This window comes from Seriola dumerili, unplaced genomic scaffold (genome assembly GCF_002260705.1).
Source record: "Seriola dumerili isolate Sdu_G_001 unplaced genomic scaffold, Sdu_1.0 BDQW01000035.1, whole genome shotgun sequence".
In the NCBI taxonomy this organism is placed as follows: Eukaryota; Metazoa; Chordata; class Actinopteri; order Carangiformes; family Carangidae; genus Seriola; species Seriola dumerili.
The window spans coordinates 936,758-955,451 of record NW_019174290.1 but is presented as its reverse complement, the minus strand read 5'-3'; the positions used below and the strand labels follow the sequence as shown (position 1 = coordinate 955,451).

The window sequence follows — 18,694 nt, the reverse complement described above, 5'->3', positions numbered from 1 at the left end:
GGGAAGCCAAAGGTATGTTAATATCCAGGTTTTTGATACTTTGCAACATTGTTATCCAGGTTTTTGATACTTTGGTACATTGTTATCCAGGTTTTTGATACTTTGCAACGTTGATATCCAGGGTTTTGACATTTTGGTACATTGTTATCCAGGTTTTTGATACTTCCATATGTTAATATCCAGGTTTTTGATATTTTGGTACATTAACATCCAGGTTTATCCGAGTTTATCCAAGTTTATCCGAGTTAACGTTACACAATTGCACACAAAAATTGCACACAAAGCACTGATGAAACACACATATGGTAGGTTTTATGTGTGCGCTTTTGTATTGTTTTGTCTGCAACTCCTCATGCTCTAAGCTAGGCCTCGCTTGCAAGTCAAAAGCCAATATAAATAAAATTGATTAAATATTTCTCCTCCAGGATTATAGTCCTGGCAGTTTGAACAACCCTCTGAAACAGCAGTGAGATAAAATAAACATGAAATATAATTTAGCAGTTAATTATAAGAAATGTTTAAATTCTGGTTTTGGCGGCTGTAGTAAAAAACTGTGTGGTGGTGGACTCATGACCTCATATCTGTAAAATCTTGTCTACATGTGGTTTGGTTTACAAACAGTGTGTCAGCCATACATTTAATAACACACAAAGAGTTAAAAGAAACAGAGCCGGTGGGAACTCCACCCATGCAACGTCATTGTCGACCTTTCACAGGTGTCACATCCAGGTTCTTTCCAGTTCCTCAGAAGAGAGAAGGTGATTCCCACACACACACACACACTCTGTTTCTCTCTCTCACACACACACTCACACTCCTGCTCTCTGTCACTTCCCGGATCCAGCGTGTCCAAGCTGCTGTGGAAAGTTTCTGAAGTTTGTAGGAGAGAGGAGGAGAGAGAGAGAAAGAGAGAGAGAAAGACAGGAGGTGGGGGGAGCTCGGTGAGTCTAAAGCCGCGCTGCTGCGCTCACCACACGGCCCCAGCAGCAGTTTGTGTGGACGGGTCTGAGCTCCGGGATGTCGGCCGTGAAGGCGCTGCAGCAGTGGTGCCGGATCCAGTGTGAGGGCTACCGGGATGTGTCCATCACCAACATGACCACGTCCTTCAGGGACGGTCTGGCTTTCTGCGCCCTCATCCACAAACACAGACCAGATATCATGTAAGTAGTGAAACCAGAGGACTGGACAACAAACAGGAACTGAGTGAAGTTTTGTAGCGTCCCATATTGTTAACAATTCAGTTAAAGTCGCCTGGATCCTGGTGGTTTACCACGTGAAGTGTTTGGGGGAAGAGGGAGTGCTTTGGTTTTGCTTTACGGTAGGTTGCAGTAGTAGCTTGATGATAGAGACCAAACTTCAGCTTCACGAGTCTGCAGGAAAAGCAGGATCAGGAGCTCAGCTGTGGAGCAAGTGGAGCTCAGTGAGCTAAGAGACCAATACACAACCACCCTGCCCCCCAGGTGGTCTGCAGTGAGGGACACTAACCTAACACAGGCAGTGTTTAACATCTGGTCTGGATTGTATTCTTCTGTAAATCTTACCTGACTAATGTGACTGGACAGTTTATGCTCCTCTGTAATAATTTGTGATTATAAATGTGAAGAGCTGTGGAGTAAAACCTGATATTCAGACTTGATAAAGACTGACCAGGTAAAATGATTGAAAATAAATACAGAAAATAAGACAGTTACAGTCAGTGAACTATGCATTGAAAGAACTTGGTCGCTGCATTCACAGACCTGAAAGATTTGAAATTTGCTTATGAAGACTTGTGACAATTACTTAACATCAAGGACACCTGGACTTAAAAAAAGAAACTCTGGTTGTGTTTATGTTTTTTGCACAAACCTCTGCTGTTCATTGGATCTCATCCAGTTTGCCAACATGTTGAACATCTTTGTTGAATCTGGAGCCAGAATGAAAATGTTTTGGAGTTTAGCTGTTCGACAAGGAAAGGGTTTCACCCAGTTTTAGGGGCGGCAGCTAATGATTACCGTCATGACCAACTGGCCATTTTTGATTAAATTATTAACTTTAGACAACAAGATGTTAGAGAGTAGTGAAAACATGATAATATCAGCAGATTGTCACATTTGAGAAACTGGAACAAGATTCATTTTCTATCTACTGACCAATCATTGACCAATCTGGAGCCAGAATCAGATATAGGGAATTTATCTTATCTCTTCAACTTTAAAAAGTTGATCTTGGTCTTGGAAAACAAGCAGGGAACTTCCACCAAGGAATAAAGGTTTATATTTGTAATTGACAGCTGTTAAGTGTTTTGGCTCAAGATGGTCTGAATAAGATTTGTCAACATTAGATATTCCAGAGACTTGACTCATCATCTCCAGTTGATCTTTGGCCTGTTTCACATAAGAGATGCATGGTTTGGTTCCAGAGAGCTCATTATGGCCGACGGTGGTGGTACTTTCATTTCAAAGAGAGACACAGCTGCTGCAGTTGTTTCCGCTCCAGTTTTTACCCAAAGCCAGACCAGCACGAGGGCACATTTTATTTTTTACAAACATGTAAGCACTAAACATTGATTAAAGGCTTAGTTCCAGTTTATTCAATGTATACACATCCGTGACTGTGATGAAAGCAGGCTGAGCTTCCTGTTAGTTTCACTTTTGCAGCATGAGATCAGTGATTCAGCGGTCATGTTACTGATTAGTGACACTGTCAATGTCATGATACACAGTATGTAGAACTGACTAAATGACACATGTTTTGGTCGATGATGATTGTAAGCACATGAATGAGGAAGGGAAGTTGGATCACATGTGTTTTGTTACTCATGTTTTTTGTCCTCTGTTGCAGCAATTTTGATTCACTGAAGAAGGAAAATGTCTACGACAACAACAAACTGGTGAGACATGTTTACGTTCTGCTTTTTTCATCTGTGACTGTTTGAAATGAGTAGTTTGTTTGACCAAGTAGGTCTTTAAATCCTGATCCTCCAATTAACCAAACTACTTCCCAGCCACGGCAGCATCTCGGTTGGTCAGCCCACCACGTCAGTCAAAACTGAAATGTGTCAACAACTGTTGGCTGTATTGCAGTGTAGTTTGGTGCAGACATTCATGGTCCCAAGAGGATGAATCCTAATGGCTTAAATGATCCCCCCACCAGGAGGTTGACATTTGTAGTTTTTTGTGATTATTCACCGGATGGATTGCATGAAATCTGGTGCCAACATTCATGTTCAGAAGTGCTTTGCATTTAGTGCTAATTAGCAATTGTTAGAAGGCTAACATGCTAAAGTAGTGTCAGTAATCTGATGTTAGCATTTAGCTCAAAGCATTGTTTCCAAGTACAGCCAGTGTAGCTGTTAGTCATGTTTGCATAAGTGATTCATTTCACCTCACCTCATTAAATAGTCACTATTATAAAGTGCTAATGCTAGGTAATGCTACATAGTACAATAGCGTACCTAGCATGCAATATTAAAATCTTATTTATTAGCATGAAGTTATATGTAAAAAATATTATGCTAGATACTGTAGATGCTGTAAGTATGCTAGGTATTGCACCTAGCAAATTTTATGCTAGGTGCAATACCAATTGTTTGAAAATTTTTGATATATCCTTACCAAAACAATACTTTTTTGATTCCTTAGTTAGGGAACATGAACATGGTTTAACCCCCTTTTTTAATCAAAATACACCATCAGCTCAACACATTACTGTTAAAGAGGTAGATTGAATAAAATACACTCAGATGTCATTTTCGTAGGTACACCTAGCATAAAGTAATGCAGTCTAAAACAACAGTGTTGCACTAAATCCAACTGAAGGTTGTGATGTTGAGTTTTTTGCTAAAACAGTTTTACAGAGTTGTTGATTCAACTTTATGATCAATTTGGAGGCTGCAGTTTGCGGTGCTGGTGAACTGTCTTGCATTATACTGACAGGTGTTTCTTAAACTTGGGATTTAGTATATTTCCTAAATTAAATCTTAAGTCAACATCCACTTACTGACTTTTTCAGATGCTTTCAACAGGACCTCATCATCTTCAGTGGATGACGTTTTCTCAGATGTCATCATTTGACTTCAGTGCAGAATGTTGGTTACGTGATAACAAATTATGATGATGTTGATGATGAAGACTGTGAGGTGCAGTCGAAAGCTCCAGAACAGCCAGTTCACTAAGTAGCCCCGGAGTTAAGATTGTTTTGCCAATTTGGATGTCTTCTGGCTTTCCGCTGCTGTTCAGACAAAACTTGTGACGGGCATTTTATACAGTAAATGATAAATAAATAAACTAAATAAACTAATCAACAATGAAAGTAATACCTTGCAGCCATAAAGCTTCTACACGTGTGTTGGCTCTGGACATTGCATCAGCACCACTTGATGTTGGGTAACAGGGAATTTTCAAAATTGAGCAGGAGAAGAGAGCGAAGAAGTCTTTGCCAAACTCAGAGTGTTTCAGTGTGGGGGCTTTGACTTTGGCTGCTTTGTTGCATTCTTTACTTTTTCTCCCCAGAGCTTCATGATTGGACTCTTGAGCGCTGGGACTGACAAAAGCTCAACATCGCAAACTTCTGTTCTTTGAACTGAGAGAATAACAGATAATAAAAAAAAAAGAGCAGTAACTGTCTGACACTGTTCTGAACCGTAGCTGAGACAAAGAACAGGTTGGTCAATAAAACGACAAAAAGCTGTAAGAGATTAAAGTGTCATAGGCCACAGCAGAGTAAACGTTGGTTTTATGACTCCCTCTTTCCTCTGATTACTGATTAAATTCGGCCTCTGGTGCTTGTCGGCCTGCCTCTGCTTGTTGTTTTTTCCTGCTTCCATGGAGTCGCTGAATGTGTTTGGGAATTCCTGTCTCACTCATTACTCTCTTAACACATGAGGTGTAGATGTAATCTGTGGTCAGAATCAGGCCACTTAAAGGAATTGTGTTGGAAGATATGCAGGATCCAAGACCCAGACAACATAAAACTTTTATTTTGAAGAGGGGAAGAATATGTCCACATCCACATTAACTGCTGTCTCATGTATGACAGGTGTGTCTGCACGTTAAGGCAAGCAAAAGAAAGTGTTGAATTCCTTCACAGTGTCAGTCAGTTTAGGAGCCATAAAAAGAATTTAATCCACAGGAACAATTTCTTGAAAATTCACCAAATATAAAAATATCCCGAGGACATCACTGTTAAACTCTCTGTGGGACAGTAACAGTGCATGTGGATATTAATAACATGCAACAAAGTCATGTCTGCAAAGCTGCAAGAAAGTCTCTGAGGTGCTGCTGAGTCAGACGGTCTGCCTGTATTTGATTTATTGACGCTGTTCCATCTTTGGCCAGTTGGTCTAGACCCCCCCCCCCCCAAAAAAAAAAAAAAAAAAACCCTTTCCTGAGCTTCTTCTGTTTTGTTGGATAAAGTCAATGTTATTTGCAGGCGTTCAAAGTTGCGGAGGAGGAGTTGGGGATTCCAGCGCTGTTGGATGCAGAAGACATGGTGGCCCTAAAGATTCCCGACCGCCTCAGCATCCTGACATACGTCTCGCAGTATTACAACTACTTCCATGGACGCTCCCCGAGTGAGTATCGATGTCTCAGTGTGTCCCCGCTCTCCCTCTGTCCCTCGTCTGATCGGTGTCTTTATCTGCGTCTCTGCGCACAGTTGGTGGTATGGGAGGTATAAAGCGTCCAGCTGACGGCCCCACAGATGGACCGTCCGGGAAGAAGAACCAGCCGGTGGTGGCTAAGGTGTTCCCCTCATCTAAGCCTGCCAGAGAGAACAGCCCGCCCCCCTCCTCCAACATCACGAGGCCGTCTCCTTCCCCCAAACAGACCAGAAACGCCACGCAGGTAAAAGTTGCTGTCTGGATACTTAACGCAAACATCACCGAGTCATGAATCAAACCGAAGTGTCCAGCATATGTACAAAAAAGTCGCTTTGATGAGGAAGTTCATCAGGACAAACATCAAAGCTGAGCTAAGCACCTCCACAGGTCTCGTGTCGTGTCTGCACCAAATTGCTTCCGATCAGTTACAGCAGTGAAAACTTGGTCACTCGTCATGAATCAAGCTGTTGTTCCCTCTTGATGTTACCTCCCTCACCCTCCCTCACCCTCTCTCCCCCCTCTCTCCCCCCTCTTCTAGGACGTTGTGATTGAGAAATCCCATCAGACGGGCACACTGAGTAACAAATGTGTGTCCTGCAACAAGCACGTTCACTTGGTGCAGCGACATCTAGTGGACGGGAAGCTGTATCACAGGAACTGTGCAAAGTAAGCGCCTCACTAACACAAAGATGAAAATGAGTAACTAATCCTTAAAGTCTGTGGTATTTGAAGTGTCTCCAGAATAATTGATTTGTTCAGTTTTTACCAACTCACTCAGTTAATGACTTTGTGAATTTAATGAAAGATTATAAACTGATGGATTTAATGATTCACTGAAAAACTTATTTAAATAATTAAATTTGCCTAAAAGTAATCCTGTTTCCTTATTTGATTGATTGTTCATTTACTTTCTAAACAGAATTGTAACATTAACTTCGAAAAGGCTTTCATTGTATATTTAGTTTATTCCATTTAGTTATGTGTGTGTCCATTTCACAAGTCATTTGTTTCCTGCTTTAACATTTACAGTTTTCATTTCCTAATCGCCTGTATCACAGAGTAACTTAATACTAACCTTTTTGAGTTTGTGAATTACTGTGTATGGACAGTGACTTAATTATACTATCAACTGAGTCTGAACCCAGTGTATAATGTTCATTCAGGTACTTGTTAAGTAATTCTCTCCTTTTAGTCCAAAAGAAAATTGGTGATGGTGATGAATATAAAACCAGAAATCACCTCCCCACCCATATGGAAAATTATGTCTCCGTCATCCTGACTGCCACAGATGTGGGAAATCCAAGTATTATATATTGTCCAGCATTCATTGAATTATAGTTATATTAAAGAAGTGTATTCAGACTGAAAAGGAGGCAAAACAGTACAATTCTGATAAAATGAAATTACCTTTTTAAAAACATCAAAAATGTTTAAAATCCCTTTGTTCTTTTCCTTCTTCTCGTACTAAGGCTTATCACTGTGATATGTTAAAGCCATCGGACCACATAGTATACTTGTTTGCTTTGTCGGTCTGGTGACGCGCTGAAAGATTACATCACACATGGTAAAAACTGGAGAATTGAAATGAAGAGCTGCTTAGCAACAGGAAGAGTTGAAAGGAAAGAGGGTCAAGAGACAGATGGTGAATCGACAAGTGATCTCCGTCAAACAAAAAAGAAAAATTGACTTCCTACATGTTTCCTGTCGTATTGTTATGGGGTCAGATGTGGGGGGGGCAAGAGTTTTAAGGTTTTCAATGAGTGAGGAAGCAGCGGCTCAGACCAACCTTATGGAGTTTGTAGGAACAGGGATTATTAATGGGGAAACTCCATGTAACCATTCTGTGTGATGTGTGCTTTCTGTCTTTCAGGTTACTATCACCTACAAACACACTAGTGCCTTTCAGAGATTTACCCACAAACACCCCTGTTTCCAAATTCACTCCTCTACCAGACTCCACTAAAACCAGCACAGCTACTCCCACCCAGACATCCTCCAGACCGGGACCAAAATGGCTGACGGACAAACACAGCACCCCTCCCAGCTTCTCTACAGTTTTTTCTCCTTCGTCTTCTTCCCGCCCCGCTTCAAGCGTCTCCTCCACTGCTAAAGAGAGTCAGCCGGCCTCTGTCTCCAAACCCGCAGCGTCACGGACTACTTCTGAATCTACCTTCACTACAACCACCTCTGTCATCAACACCAGGCCCGTCGCTGCCCCTCGTAGCTCAGTCACAGCGGCCAAGACGCAGCAGTCCAAGCTCAAGTTCTTCCAGTCAGACAGCAACGCTAACAATGAAGAGAAAAAGACCACGTCCGTCAATGTGGATGTAAATAAAGGGCCGTATGTGAGTGGTAAGGTCCAGGAGGCCGCAGCAGGTCAGGCTGTGACCGTGGTCGTAAATGTTGGCGGTGCTGGTAGAAAGGACACAAATGTGAACTTGGGTAAAGGTGAAGGTGGAAAGGTGAGTTTGAAACCGCAAGACGGCGAGAGTAACAAGGCGAAAGCAGCAGCAGCAGCTTTCATCTCCAAGACACTGGCTGAGGAGAACAACAACAACAGCAGTAAGCCATCGTGGGCGACGGCAGAGGCGAAGAAAACTGACAAGTAAGTAATCGAACCTCAACCGCACTCGCACACAAGCACAAGCTCTCACCGTTAAACTGTTTATCCTGCGTCTGTCATTTAATAATGCTTCACCACCTCTAAGCAGACCCCCTCTGGTCGAGACTCCTAAGAAGGAGCCAGAGAGAGTCAGAGGGAGGCTGAAGCTGAAAGCAGACCCGTCACTCCTCGCCGACCTGCAGCCTCCGGACGCCCCGACCTCTGCTCTGAGCCCGGCCAACAGGAGCGGGCTCAGAGCCAGAACTCCCGACAGAGGAGGCCCGAAGCCTGGCAGCGCATCGCCCAACACCTCAGGTTAAATTCAAACATTTCCACAACTGTACAAAGGTGGCGGTTAAGCCCGGTGTAAAGCATGCGTCCACATCTGTCTGTGGTACGATATGTGTTGTGTTATTTAGAGAATATTAACGTGGGCAGGGCGACATTATCACAGTGGTGGATTGGTGCATTACTGTCTGTGACTCATCAAATTCATTGGAAGTATGACGAGAACCGAATACCGGGCTGGATGAGATAATAGCATCCATTCATTCCACAGAAAGTTTCTCACACAGCACATATGTCTTCCATGTGCGTCAGCTTGTTCCAAAGACTTAACACTGAGATGATGTCAACATAAAAATAGCTTTCAAGGCTCTGGGAACTGTTTTTTTATTTATTTATTTTTTATTATTATTACAGATATTTAAAAATAGAAATGCACAAAGTAAAAAAGGATTCTGTCAGCAGCAAACAAAGGTGAACTTACCTGCTTTTCTGCATCTCATAATCTTCTTCTGTAAATACTTAATTGTACACGAAGAAGACTGTGACATGTGGTTGAAAGCCAAAAAACTAGCAAGTAGCTTTTGACCAGAGATTACTTTGTTGCACAGACTGTACTGAAAGGTCGATAATGAATGAACTCACTCAAAGTTTTACAGACGTCTCTTTAATAATTGCTGCCTTTTTGGGGGGAAAAAGCTTTGGCTTAATTCATCCATAATTTAGACACTTCATCAACGCCCCACAGACACCTCCTCGTCATTACTTCGCCCTGTGCGTTGACTGATCAGCAGTCTGTTCCTCTCCAGTGATTATTTCCATGGTGCTCCATGAGAGTTACTGTGCACCTTTCTTTAATATTGTTGTACGTATGTATTGTTGTATATGTTTGACCTTGGTAAATGGCATCTCTTTCTACCAATAAAAATAGGAAGTGACATTGGATAGTGGGTCCTACAATGGTGTGATGAAGGAACTGAACCAGAAAGTGAAAAACACTGAAGTTTCAATTGATGTTTTTATCGTCCACAGCGTCAGAAAACGAGTCTCCTGCAGACTGGAGGTCCAGGCTCAAACCTGTCGGCAAAGACACAAAGTAAGACTTGATCTATTGACTTAGTTCTGAGTTGTTGTCGTATTCAGTGTTTCTAGTTAACCCCTCCCCGTTACTGAGTGACGTCATAACAGCAGGGAGCATCTGTACGTGGGCGGGATCACAGCTTATCAACATCATCGAGCATTAACTGTATGAGGGATTTTTTTTTTTCCCCCCCTGATGTCCTGTCCATCCACCCGTCCTTTGATCCAGTCTTTCATCCATCTCTCCAACCAGTCCTCCCACAGGAAGCCTGTACCTGCTGCTCCTCCAAATGGCTCGGCCATCATTTGTAGTCATAGCTTTGGGTCTCTCCTCTTCCGCCACATGCATGTGAGCCCCAAATGGTGTCAGGCCTGAGCAGAGTCCTCCGTGGTGCAACATATGCTCAGTGCTCAGAGTTCCTTCCCCCGGATGACCTTTCCTCTCGCTCTCATGAATCAAAACCAAGGACCGCAGGGTTACTGATTAGAGTAGCAGATAAATTGCCAATGAAGACATTAAATTGTGACTCTCTTTCTGCTCTTTCTCCATCAATCCACAGAGCTGCTCCACAGTCGCCTAAACCATGGGCTAATGGAGCTGAAAAGTCCCAAACTTCAGAGCCTCCTGTGGGGCCCTCCTCGTCCTCCTCTTCTGTTCCCAGCCCGAGCATCTCAGTCACTCCAGCACCATCCGAGGGTAAAAACATGGACATCTGTGTTGTAATGTTGCTCTGTTTAAATAGGAGTGGGACAAAAACACAAATGGTTTTCCTGAGGATTGCCTAAATATGAGTCTGACCTCCCATGGAACCTCTTCTGTCCTTGTTTTTCATATTTATTTTATTTATTTTTTTTGCATTTTCTCTTTATTTTTCAGGATTTCTGAATGGTCAGAGAGAACAAACTGCAAATGGCACCAAGTTGGAGTCAAAGACTTCAAAGGTACTGAACCTCAGATGGGAAATAAGTTTGCAGTAAAGAAAGCGTTGTATTAGTGTGTCTGTGTGTAGTCAGACATATTAGTTAGAAAGCAGGGTTTTGACCTCACTGGGACTCTGTCAGGGCAGAAACAGTTTGTTTACACCTGGTGCTCTTTGTGGGAAATACAGTGGAAACACTAATGAAATCAAAACATTAATATCATTTAAACAAAGAAAGAAATAACTGCAGCAACACTGGAAGTCACATCACTCGATTGTGTTAGTAGGGTTAGGGATAACCCTAAATTAGTTAGCTAAACTAGCTAAGTTAGCAAGTTAACGTGAATGTGGAGTGATTAAACTTGTGCAAAAAAACAATTAATAATAGGAAAATTAAGGAGCTGATAAATAAAATGAACTAAGTTACGATAAATAAAGGAGTAAATAAAGTTAGGAGGGAAATTTGGAGGGAAAGGAAAAATGACAGCCTTTCTCTTTTTACCAACAGACTGTAGGTGAAATCTCTTATTTTTTTACACTTTATTTTTATTATTAAAGTAACAACATTATATTTGAATGTAATGAGTGTGTGTGTGTGTGTGTGTGTGTGTGTGTGTGTGTGTGTGTGTGTGTGTGTGTGTCACCTGTAGACAAAACAAGACTACATTCCCAAAGATGAAATCATTAAGGAGCTTCAGGACATTGAAAATAATTTGAACGAGTTGGAGAAGAGAGGAGTCGAGCTGGAGGTGCGGCTCCGCAGCAGCGAGGAAGGTGAGATGATGAACGCACACACACACACACACACACACACACACACACACACACTTTATGAGCCTCCTCTTTAGACAGGTGCAAAAGAAAGCAGATTAGAGGATTTTGTGTGTGTGTATCTGGGATTATATGTGTGTGTTTGTGTGTTTGTGTGTCAGAGGGAGAAGATGACTCTCTCATGGATGAGCTCATGGTCGAGTGGTTCAACCTGATCAGGAACAAGCAGGTGGCCATGCGCCGGGAATCTGAACTGGTCTACATGTGAGTACACACACACACACACACACACACACACACATATATACAGTATATACACATGAACACACTTAGAAAAGGGGCATGCCACTTTATAGCGATTAGTGAAACAGACTTGTGGCCAGAAGGTTGACAGTTTGAATTCCCAGTGTCCTCCCTCCTCCGGCCCCCAGCGGGGCGCCCTGGAACAGGACAGACCGCCCCCCCACTGGCTGCAGTGGAGGAGGAGTGAGAAGCAGGATGCTGCTTAAAGGATAAGCCTGGTCATATTTTATTTATTTATTTGTTTTTTTTTTTTACTGTCAGCTGGTTCTGTGAAAATGATCCGACTAACACTGTACTGTACTATAAAGCCTGATGTAGCTCACTCAGAGCTCCACTGTTGTCTAGAAACTACTAAAAAGACATCAGTGACATAGTCCCTCATTACGATGAACATGGGCACTGTAGTTTATTTTGAATCAATCCCACATGCACAGTCATGCTGCCATAAATACTCACTATAGAAGCAAATGTGTATTAATCCACAGCTGAAAATAGCCCCCGACAAAAGCACTTTTTATTCCTGTTTGAGTAATGTTTGCAAAAGACTACAGTGCTCACCTGTTCCATGAAATTATTTAGCCTTTTCTTTGAATTAAATTTTAAATCTGTGACCCATTTTTTTTAAAAAAAGATTTATGTCTTCAGTGGGAGCCGTTAGGCATGGGGCTGAATAACACACACAGGACAGGGAAGGCAGAGATGATTAAGAAGTGGGTTTTGGTCGTTTCATTGGAAAATCACCGGCCTTGTCCTTTTAAAAAGCAAACATGCACCACAATTATTTCCTTAATAGAGAATACTTTATCTCCAGCGGGGTCACAATCCTCTAAATTGGTCATTTTAATAACAGATGTTTAGAAGCTTTTAATCAGAATCTGAATTGCAGATGTAAAAGCTTTCAACTGCATCTCAGTGAAAGTGTGTTTGGACGGTAATGGCCCAGATGAATAGATATGTGTTGGACCGAGGAATTGAGGCAAAACAAAATTTATCAAATAAACTAAAGACAAGCAATTCTAGGTGCTGGAAACAGATACGATGAACAACTTTAATTTGTATTTGCATGTTGTTTTTATGTGCAGAGGAAGAACCCAGGACCTGGAGGAACAGCAGCCCAGCGTGGAGCAGGAGCTCAGGAGACTGATGGATAAACCAGGTGAGGGTTCAGGGGAGCACAATCAACACAATGCAGAACACGAAACGCATCGACAATCTTAGACTAAAATATGTTTTTTTTCCTGCGTGTGCAGAACATCTGAAAACAACCAGGGACCGAAAGAGAGAGCAGGAGCTGATGGACAAACTGATGGAGATCGTCAACGACAGAAACGCAATCGTAGAAGGTCTGGACGAGGACAGACTCAGGTGCGTTTTGAGACGAATAATATCAGGCAGTACAAGTCAGAGGAAGTGTGCTCTACATCCATGTTGGCTGAACAGTGAAGGACTTGTTGCTCTTTTTAACACATAGTCCCCCGTTTTTAGACTGTGAGTCTAAATCAAGACGTTTTTTACTGATTTGACTGATTGAGTCTCTCACGTGCCTGACGACCAGACTCAACGTCAAAATCCCCCAAAAACAGTAAAGAAGTGAAGAATGCTGCAGCACAGGTCCAGCACAGTGAATAAAATACCACCGGTCTGCTGACGCCTGCGGGTCGTTGTTGTTGATTTATCTTCAAATTCTTGACATGACGGTTTTGTTAAAGTTTATTTTAATTTGTTCAATATATTTTGGTATCCTAAAATTGGGGGACTGTGTTTTAAGAAGGGGCCATACTGCCTACACTTTTCATGTGATGTGGATGTAAAACCTCAGCACTTCAATCCCATAGTAATGCCAAAGCTGTTGTTTGAATGACGGTTTAAGTTGTGTATTGAGAAAAAAATGCCAACTATTCACCATTTACCAGTTTTACATCAGTGTAAAATCAACATATTTGGATTTTGAACTATTAGTCAGACAAAACAAGCAAATTAAAGACCTCACATTGGTCTGTAGGAAAATTGTGAGGAGCATTTTTCCTTCTGAGTTCTGACATTTTATAGACATATGATGAGTAATGGATAAAAGAAACATCAGTTGATCATGAAAAAGTGTCTCACAGTCAGTGTTTTTATTTCTGTCCCAGCATTGACAGACATGAATGTATAAACACAGCATATGCTCACACGGGTGTGAATTGTTGTTAATCTGTGTTCACTTTTTGTGCGTTGTCGCTTCATCTTCTCAGAGAGGAAGAGGAGGACGAGCAGCTAAACAAGATGATGATGAATTTCAGTGAGTGTCTCCACCACCTCCACAGGCCGTCTGACCCCCCTCCGCTCTGTTCATTAGTTATCACAACCTCCGTGTCACTGCAACTTAGTTGGTTTATAAATTATCCAATTGAGGATTTCCATCATGGATGCCTCTAATTGAAGTAGATAGAATTCTCATTGCGATTTATGGAAGTGTGTGTGTGTGTGTGTGTGTGTGTGAGAACCTGCGCTGCATTTGTAAGGGCGCCACCGGCCGATGTTTTCATCTCATTTGATCTAATGACTGTTAATGGAAAAAGCATCAAACAAAATGCTCCCCCTCTTTTTGTCAGAGGAGTTCCTGTTTGACAAATGGATAATGTAGCCGGTTAATTTGACCCTCTGATAGAATAGAGTTAAAGCCGGCTTCATTTGCAATTCATGACCGGGAAAGCAGGGCTGAAATTGAGGAGATTTATTGAACTTTAGTGAAAGGTCGGTATGTTACAGTGAGCGAATGCCGACCGTGGGCTAAAGATTAGCCATTTCAATTTAATGTATTCATAAAGTTAATGCCAAAGTTTCACAGTTCATTCCCGCTCTGAGTAAAGTCGTATCATAGTTTACACGCATGTTGCATCACGTGCAGTTCACACACACACAGCAACTTATATGCTCCTTAATGCCATGGCCGTAAAACTGCAAGGAACCGTGGGAACAGTGCTTCTGCTTTGTGAAGTGTCACTGATGGAAAAAGACTTAACAACGTTTAAAGCCAAAGTGATTCATCGATTAATTGATTAGCTGATAGACAGAAAATCAATTGCCAACTATTTTTATAGTCGATTACATTTTTGGACTGTTGATGGGACAAAGACATTTGAAAAATTCACAGGAAACTGTCACAGACTTTTTATAGACCGAACCGATTAATCATGAAACTCATCGGCAGATTAATAGATAATGAAAACAATAGTTAGTTCTTTTGTACACAGCTTCTATTTCTCCTTCGCTCTGTCAGTAAGAAGAGAGTTTAGGATGCTCTTGTGCATTATTGCTATTGTGTAAATTTATTAGTTGCATGTTGACTGAAATAGTGATGTGAGCGTTGCTAAATGCTGCTGGTGCCACGTGCACTCTTACTTACTATTAATCGACTCTGCGTGTGGTGCGGATTCAGCTTTTTCTTCCACCAGATCCGGATTATTATCTCAATCTGCACCAAATTGTACAAACTCATGGATGTAAACAACAATAAATATGTGTGATTTCTTTTATTTTTTATTTTTTTTACATCAATATCCAAACATTATTTCCTGAGAAATTGACCCTGCTTGAGGCGCTTCTCAGCAGCTTCTCCAGACTAATGGCTGGAAGATATATAGATGAGTGACTAGTATTGGTATTGCTGTTCTACATTATAGCTCCCAGACTGGAACTGATTATTTTTTTTCTAATCACTAAGCAGGTTTCACATAGTAGTGACCTGAGTGACTGAAATATCCGAGTTCCATCAGATAGTCCTCCAGGACCGTGATAGTAGAGTCCTGAGTAAAGCAAAAACAAATAATTAGCTGTCATTTCTGCTGCAAACATCATTTTCTAATCAATTTTTCTTCCATTTAAAAAAAGAAAAGAAAATTGTATCACTATTATTGACCTCACTTTTAATGTTTATCTTCCTTTAATCAGCCCTCTCTCTCCCCCCGTGTCTCTCTCAGACATAAAGAAGGACAAACCAAAGAAGAAGTCTCCGGTGGCCAGACTGTTCAGCTGGGGGAACAAGAAGGAGGGATGATGCTCCTCGAAAACGCACCGGAGTCTTCTTCCTTTGATGCTGCTCCTGTTGTAGTCTTAACGTCAGTGTGCTCAGCCTGTGATTCATGGGATACGGTGGATAAATGGACAGTCAGTCCGTCATGTTCAGTGCTTTTGGGAAAAACGCCCTTCCCTCTGTCGACTGCATCACTCAAGATCTGACATTCGCACACACACACACACACACACACACACAACACACACACACGCACACACACCGATGATGTTGAGGGGTTAATGACTCACCAGCCGTGATGTGATTGGGTTCAGTGCTCCAGTTGTTAGTTTTAATCCCCCTCTAGTCTTAATCTGTCTACTTAACGCTCACACACACACACACACACACACACACACACACACACACACACACACACACACACACACACACGCTGTCTGTGAATATCTCCTTGCTTGTTCTGCTTATTGAAATGTTGTGCGTTTACAGTAACACTGATGCTAATGGAAGTTAATACGGAACAAGACGCATCACAAAGGTCAGACAGCCGCCTCATGCTGTCTGGTCACGGTTTAGTCCACGCTACAAGTCACCACTGACTCTGTGACTAACTCCAGGGTCGCGCTCTGACCCTGCTGTTGTCGCACATGTTGAACTGCGTTTCTCTTTTAACCACAAATGTGTTCCTCTGTGTATTTTTCTGTTCAGTTCAAACACGACACAGACCTTTTTTCTTGGAAAATATCAAGTTTGTTTAGAGCGCTGCGCTTTGAGAAGGCTCTTTTTAAACTGACTCTATATTATGTAATGATATTTACGAGACTAGTGGCGTCCAACCCGGTGGTCGAGATCCTCTCAAGAGGTTGTGTAATGGTTAAACAGGAAATACCTCCTCTCCTCCCGCTCAGCCTTTTTTTTAATCTCCTGAATTATTACATAATTTTACCTCTTCAGGCCTCTAAAAGTATTGAGATAAAATGGGAAATGCGAAGGAAAAATCATTCTGTGGTTGAATTAGTCTGAGGCTGCGGTTTAATGCGACCTGTGACGAGTGTGAGTCACAAGTTGACATGGCTTCGTTTTAAGGGATTACCACTGATCTAGGAACCGTGATATGCGCATAGATGTCCAGTCTTGACCTTTGGAAACAATAGATATTAGAGACTCTAAGCTCAAAGGTACTTACTAATCTTTCAGAGCTTTCGCCAGTATTTCACAGTCTTCATTCAGTCTGTGATGCTTCAGAAATGGAGTGAAATGGAAATTAGTTGAAAGCTCTAAATCATTAGTAAGTGCACCTTTGAGCCTTTCTTCATCATATATACACCGTGTATACACTGATACTTGTATAAACTCTTCAACATATTACACTTGATAACAACTTAATACACATTTGATGCTGAAACATAAGAAAGATGATGCTTTTACAATGGTGTTATACTTGAATGTGTAGGGGAAGTTTGAGTTTTCAATGTTGGACCGGAGAAAAACGCAGGAATCTGTTCTTGCGTCATGTGACACACAGGTTTAACTTCACTGACTGGATGTTTGTGAGTCTTGGAAATGCAAGAACTTGTCCATATTGGATCATGTTTTGCATATTTCTCAGCTGAATTAACCGTTTAATGTTCCTGTGTTGTGATATTATGTGTCATTTTTGCAGAAGCACTGAAGCATTTTATTTTTTATTTTTTTGTGTTGTGACCAAACCACTCACTTTTAAGAGAACTAGTTTGGACTATATGAAATGAAATATTGTTTATATGTTAATGTTATTGACACCTTTATGTTTAAGTTTCTCAGCTGTGTATATTGTATAAAGTTGGTATTCACAATAGTCTGATTATTAAATGGAGAAACTTGCCTGGATTTGAAATAAATTGCAGTAATAAATGTACGACATCATTAACAGATCATTGTTCTGTTTCTATTCATATTTAATGGAAAATTGTACTGTAACCATATTTTAACCATACTTAGCCTAAGCAGGATTTATAGTTGGTCATTTAAAACCTGCTCTGGAGAAGATGCATTTTCTCTGTGTAACCACTAGGAGGCAGCATGAGCCTTTCCATGTGACTGGAGCTCTCAGCGCATGAAACCTTCAGAGCTTTGGTCGTTTACAAATATCAGACTGAAGACTCATCCCACACACAACATTAGCTACGTGTGGATTTTAATTTTTTTTTTTTCCATTTGTATTCTACAAGAAAACTGAAGTTCTCAGCTTTGTATTTTTCCTCGTCTTCTCACCACAGGACTCGGGTTGAACAAGCCTCATCCTCTGTCGCCTCAAACTTAGTCTTTCATTACTTTTTATTTTTTTTTCCTTTGACACAATACACATGTTGTCTTTGGTTTGCATTTCTTTATGCTGCACATCACAAAAAATGGCCCCAGTAACCTGTTAATATTAATACCAAGAACAATCCTGGAATCTTATTTACAGAAGATTTGTCTTTTGCATTTTTGTCTGACACAGAAACATGTTCATTTCTACATTACAAATACATCAAACTCTTTACAACCAGATAGAGGCCAATATCCCAATTTCATAACCATGTTTCTGAAGTGTAAAGTATATGAAATATTCTTTTTTTTTTAATTAACAACAAATTAGTAAGGGGGTCAAACAAAAGTGTCATATTTATTGCCAGAATATAAAAGTTATCATGTGTAAGTGGGAAAAGATGGATATTGGCATGAACTGTAAATCCTTGCAGGCTTATTTTTTTACCAATCCTTATATGTGAATATGTTTTGTCATGGGTGTAGCTGGGAGTCCACAGCCTTTCATCTGACTTTCATCACTCTTCATCTTTCATCTTACTAATGAAGACATTGTAGTTGGGACCCGTAGCAGAGAACAAAATATACAACTGAAATTTTAATCTTTGATCTGTAAAGACACTGAGAAAATACAGCAATCTTATATATATTTTTTTTGCATTAAATAGAAGTTGACATGGAAGATTTTGAGGTGCGTCCTTTAAGATTTGTGTGAAAGATACAGGTGAGGTGTGAGTACACATGCAGAAAAAGACTGTGTGGACAAGCTGTCAGTACAAACAGCTGCTAATCTACTGCAACACAACCACAGAAACACAGGGTGTTTGAGCGATGAGGTCAAACACACG

At 41.1% G+C, this 18,694-nt stretch overlaps 1 protein-coding gene across 2 annotated transcripts; it reads left to right on the top strand.

The window, feature by feature from the left end:
- The first annotated feature begins 884 nt into the window (after positions 1-884).
- LOC111216604 (MICAL-like protein 2) lies at positions 885-17,890 on the top strand. Of its 2 annotated transcripts, none has more exons than XM_022738178.1 (16): positions 885-1,160; positions 2,824-2,872; positions 5,413-5,554; positions 5,638-5,825; positions 6,120-6,247; positions 7,452-8,186; positions 8,293-8,498; positions 9,501-9,564; positions 10,109-10,245; positions 10,426-10,490; positions 11,119-11,242; positions 11,401-11,503; positions 12,625-12,698; positions 12,793-12,907; positions 13,777-13,823; positions 15,505-17,890. In XM_022738178.1, exons 1-16 carry the CDS (start codon positions 1,018-1,020, stop codon positions 15,579-15,581), a joined length of 2,397 nt encoding a protein of 798 aa, XP_022593899.1. In that variant the 5' UTR covers positions 885-1,017; the 3' UTR covers positions 15,582-17,890. The 2 variants fall into 2 exon arrangements, with proteins under 2 accessions (XP_022593899.1, XP_022593898.1); XM_022738177.1 differs by having other exon boundaries at positions 8,290-8,498.
- The last annotated feature ends 804 nt before the right edge of the window (positions 17,891-18,694 follow it).

Coding starts and splice junctions, on each gene's coding strand:
- LOC111216604 (XM_022738177.1), top strand. CDS start 1,018: ATGTCGGCCGTGAAGGCGCTGCAGCAGTGGTGCCGGATCCAGTGTGAG. Junction 5,555..5,637: donor CTTCCATGGACGCTCCCCGA/GTGAGTATCGAT, acceptor CTCTGCGCACAG/TTGGTGGTATGGGAGGTATA. Junction 8,499..9,500: donor CGCATCGCCCAACACCTCAG/GTTAAATTCAAA, acceptor TATCGTCCACAG/CGTCAGAAAACGAGTCTCCT.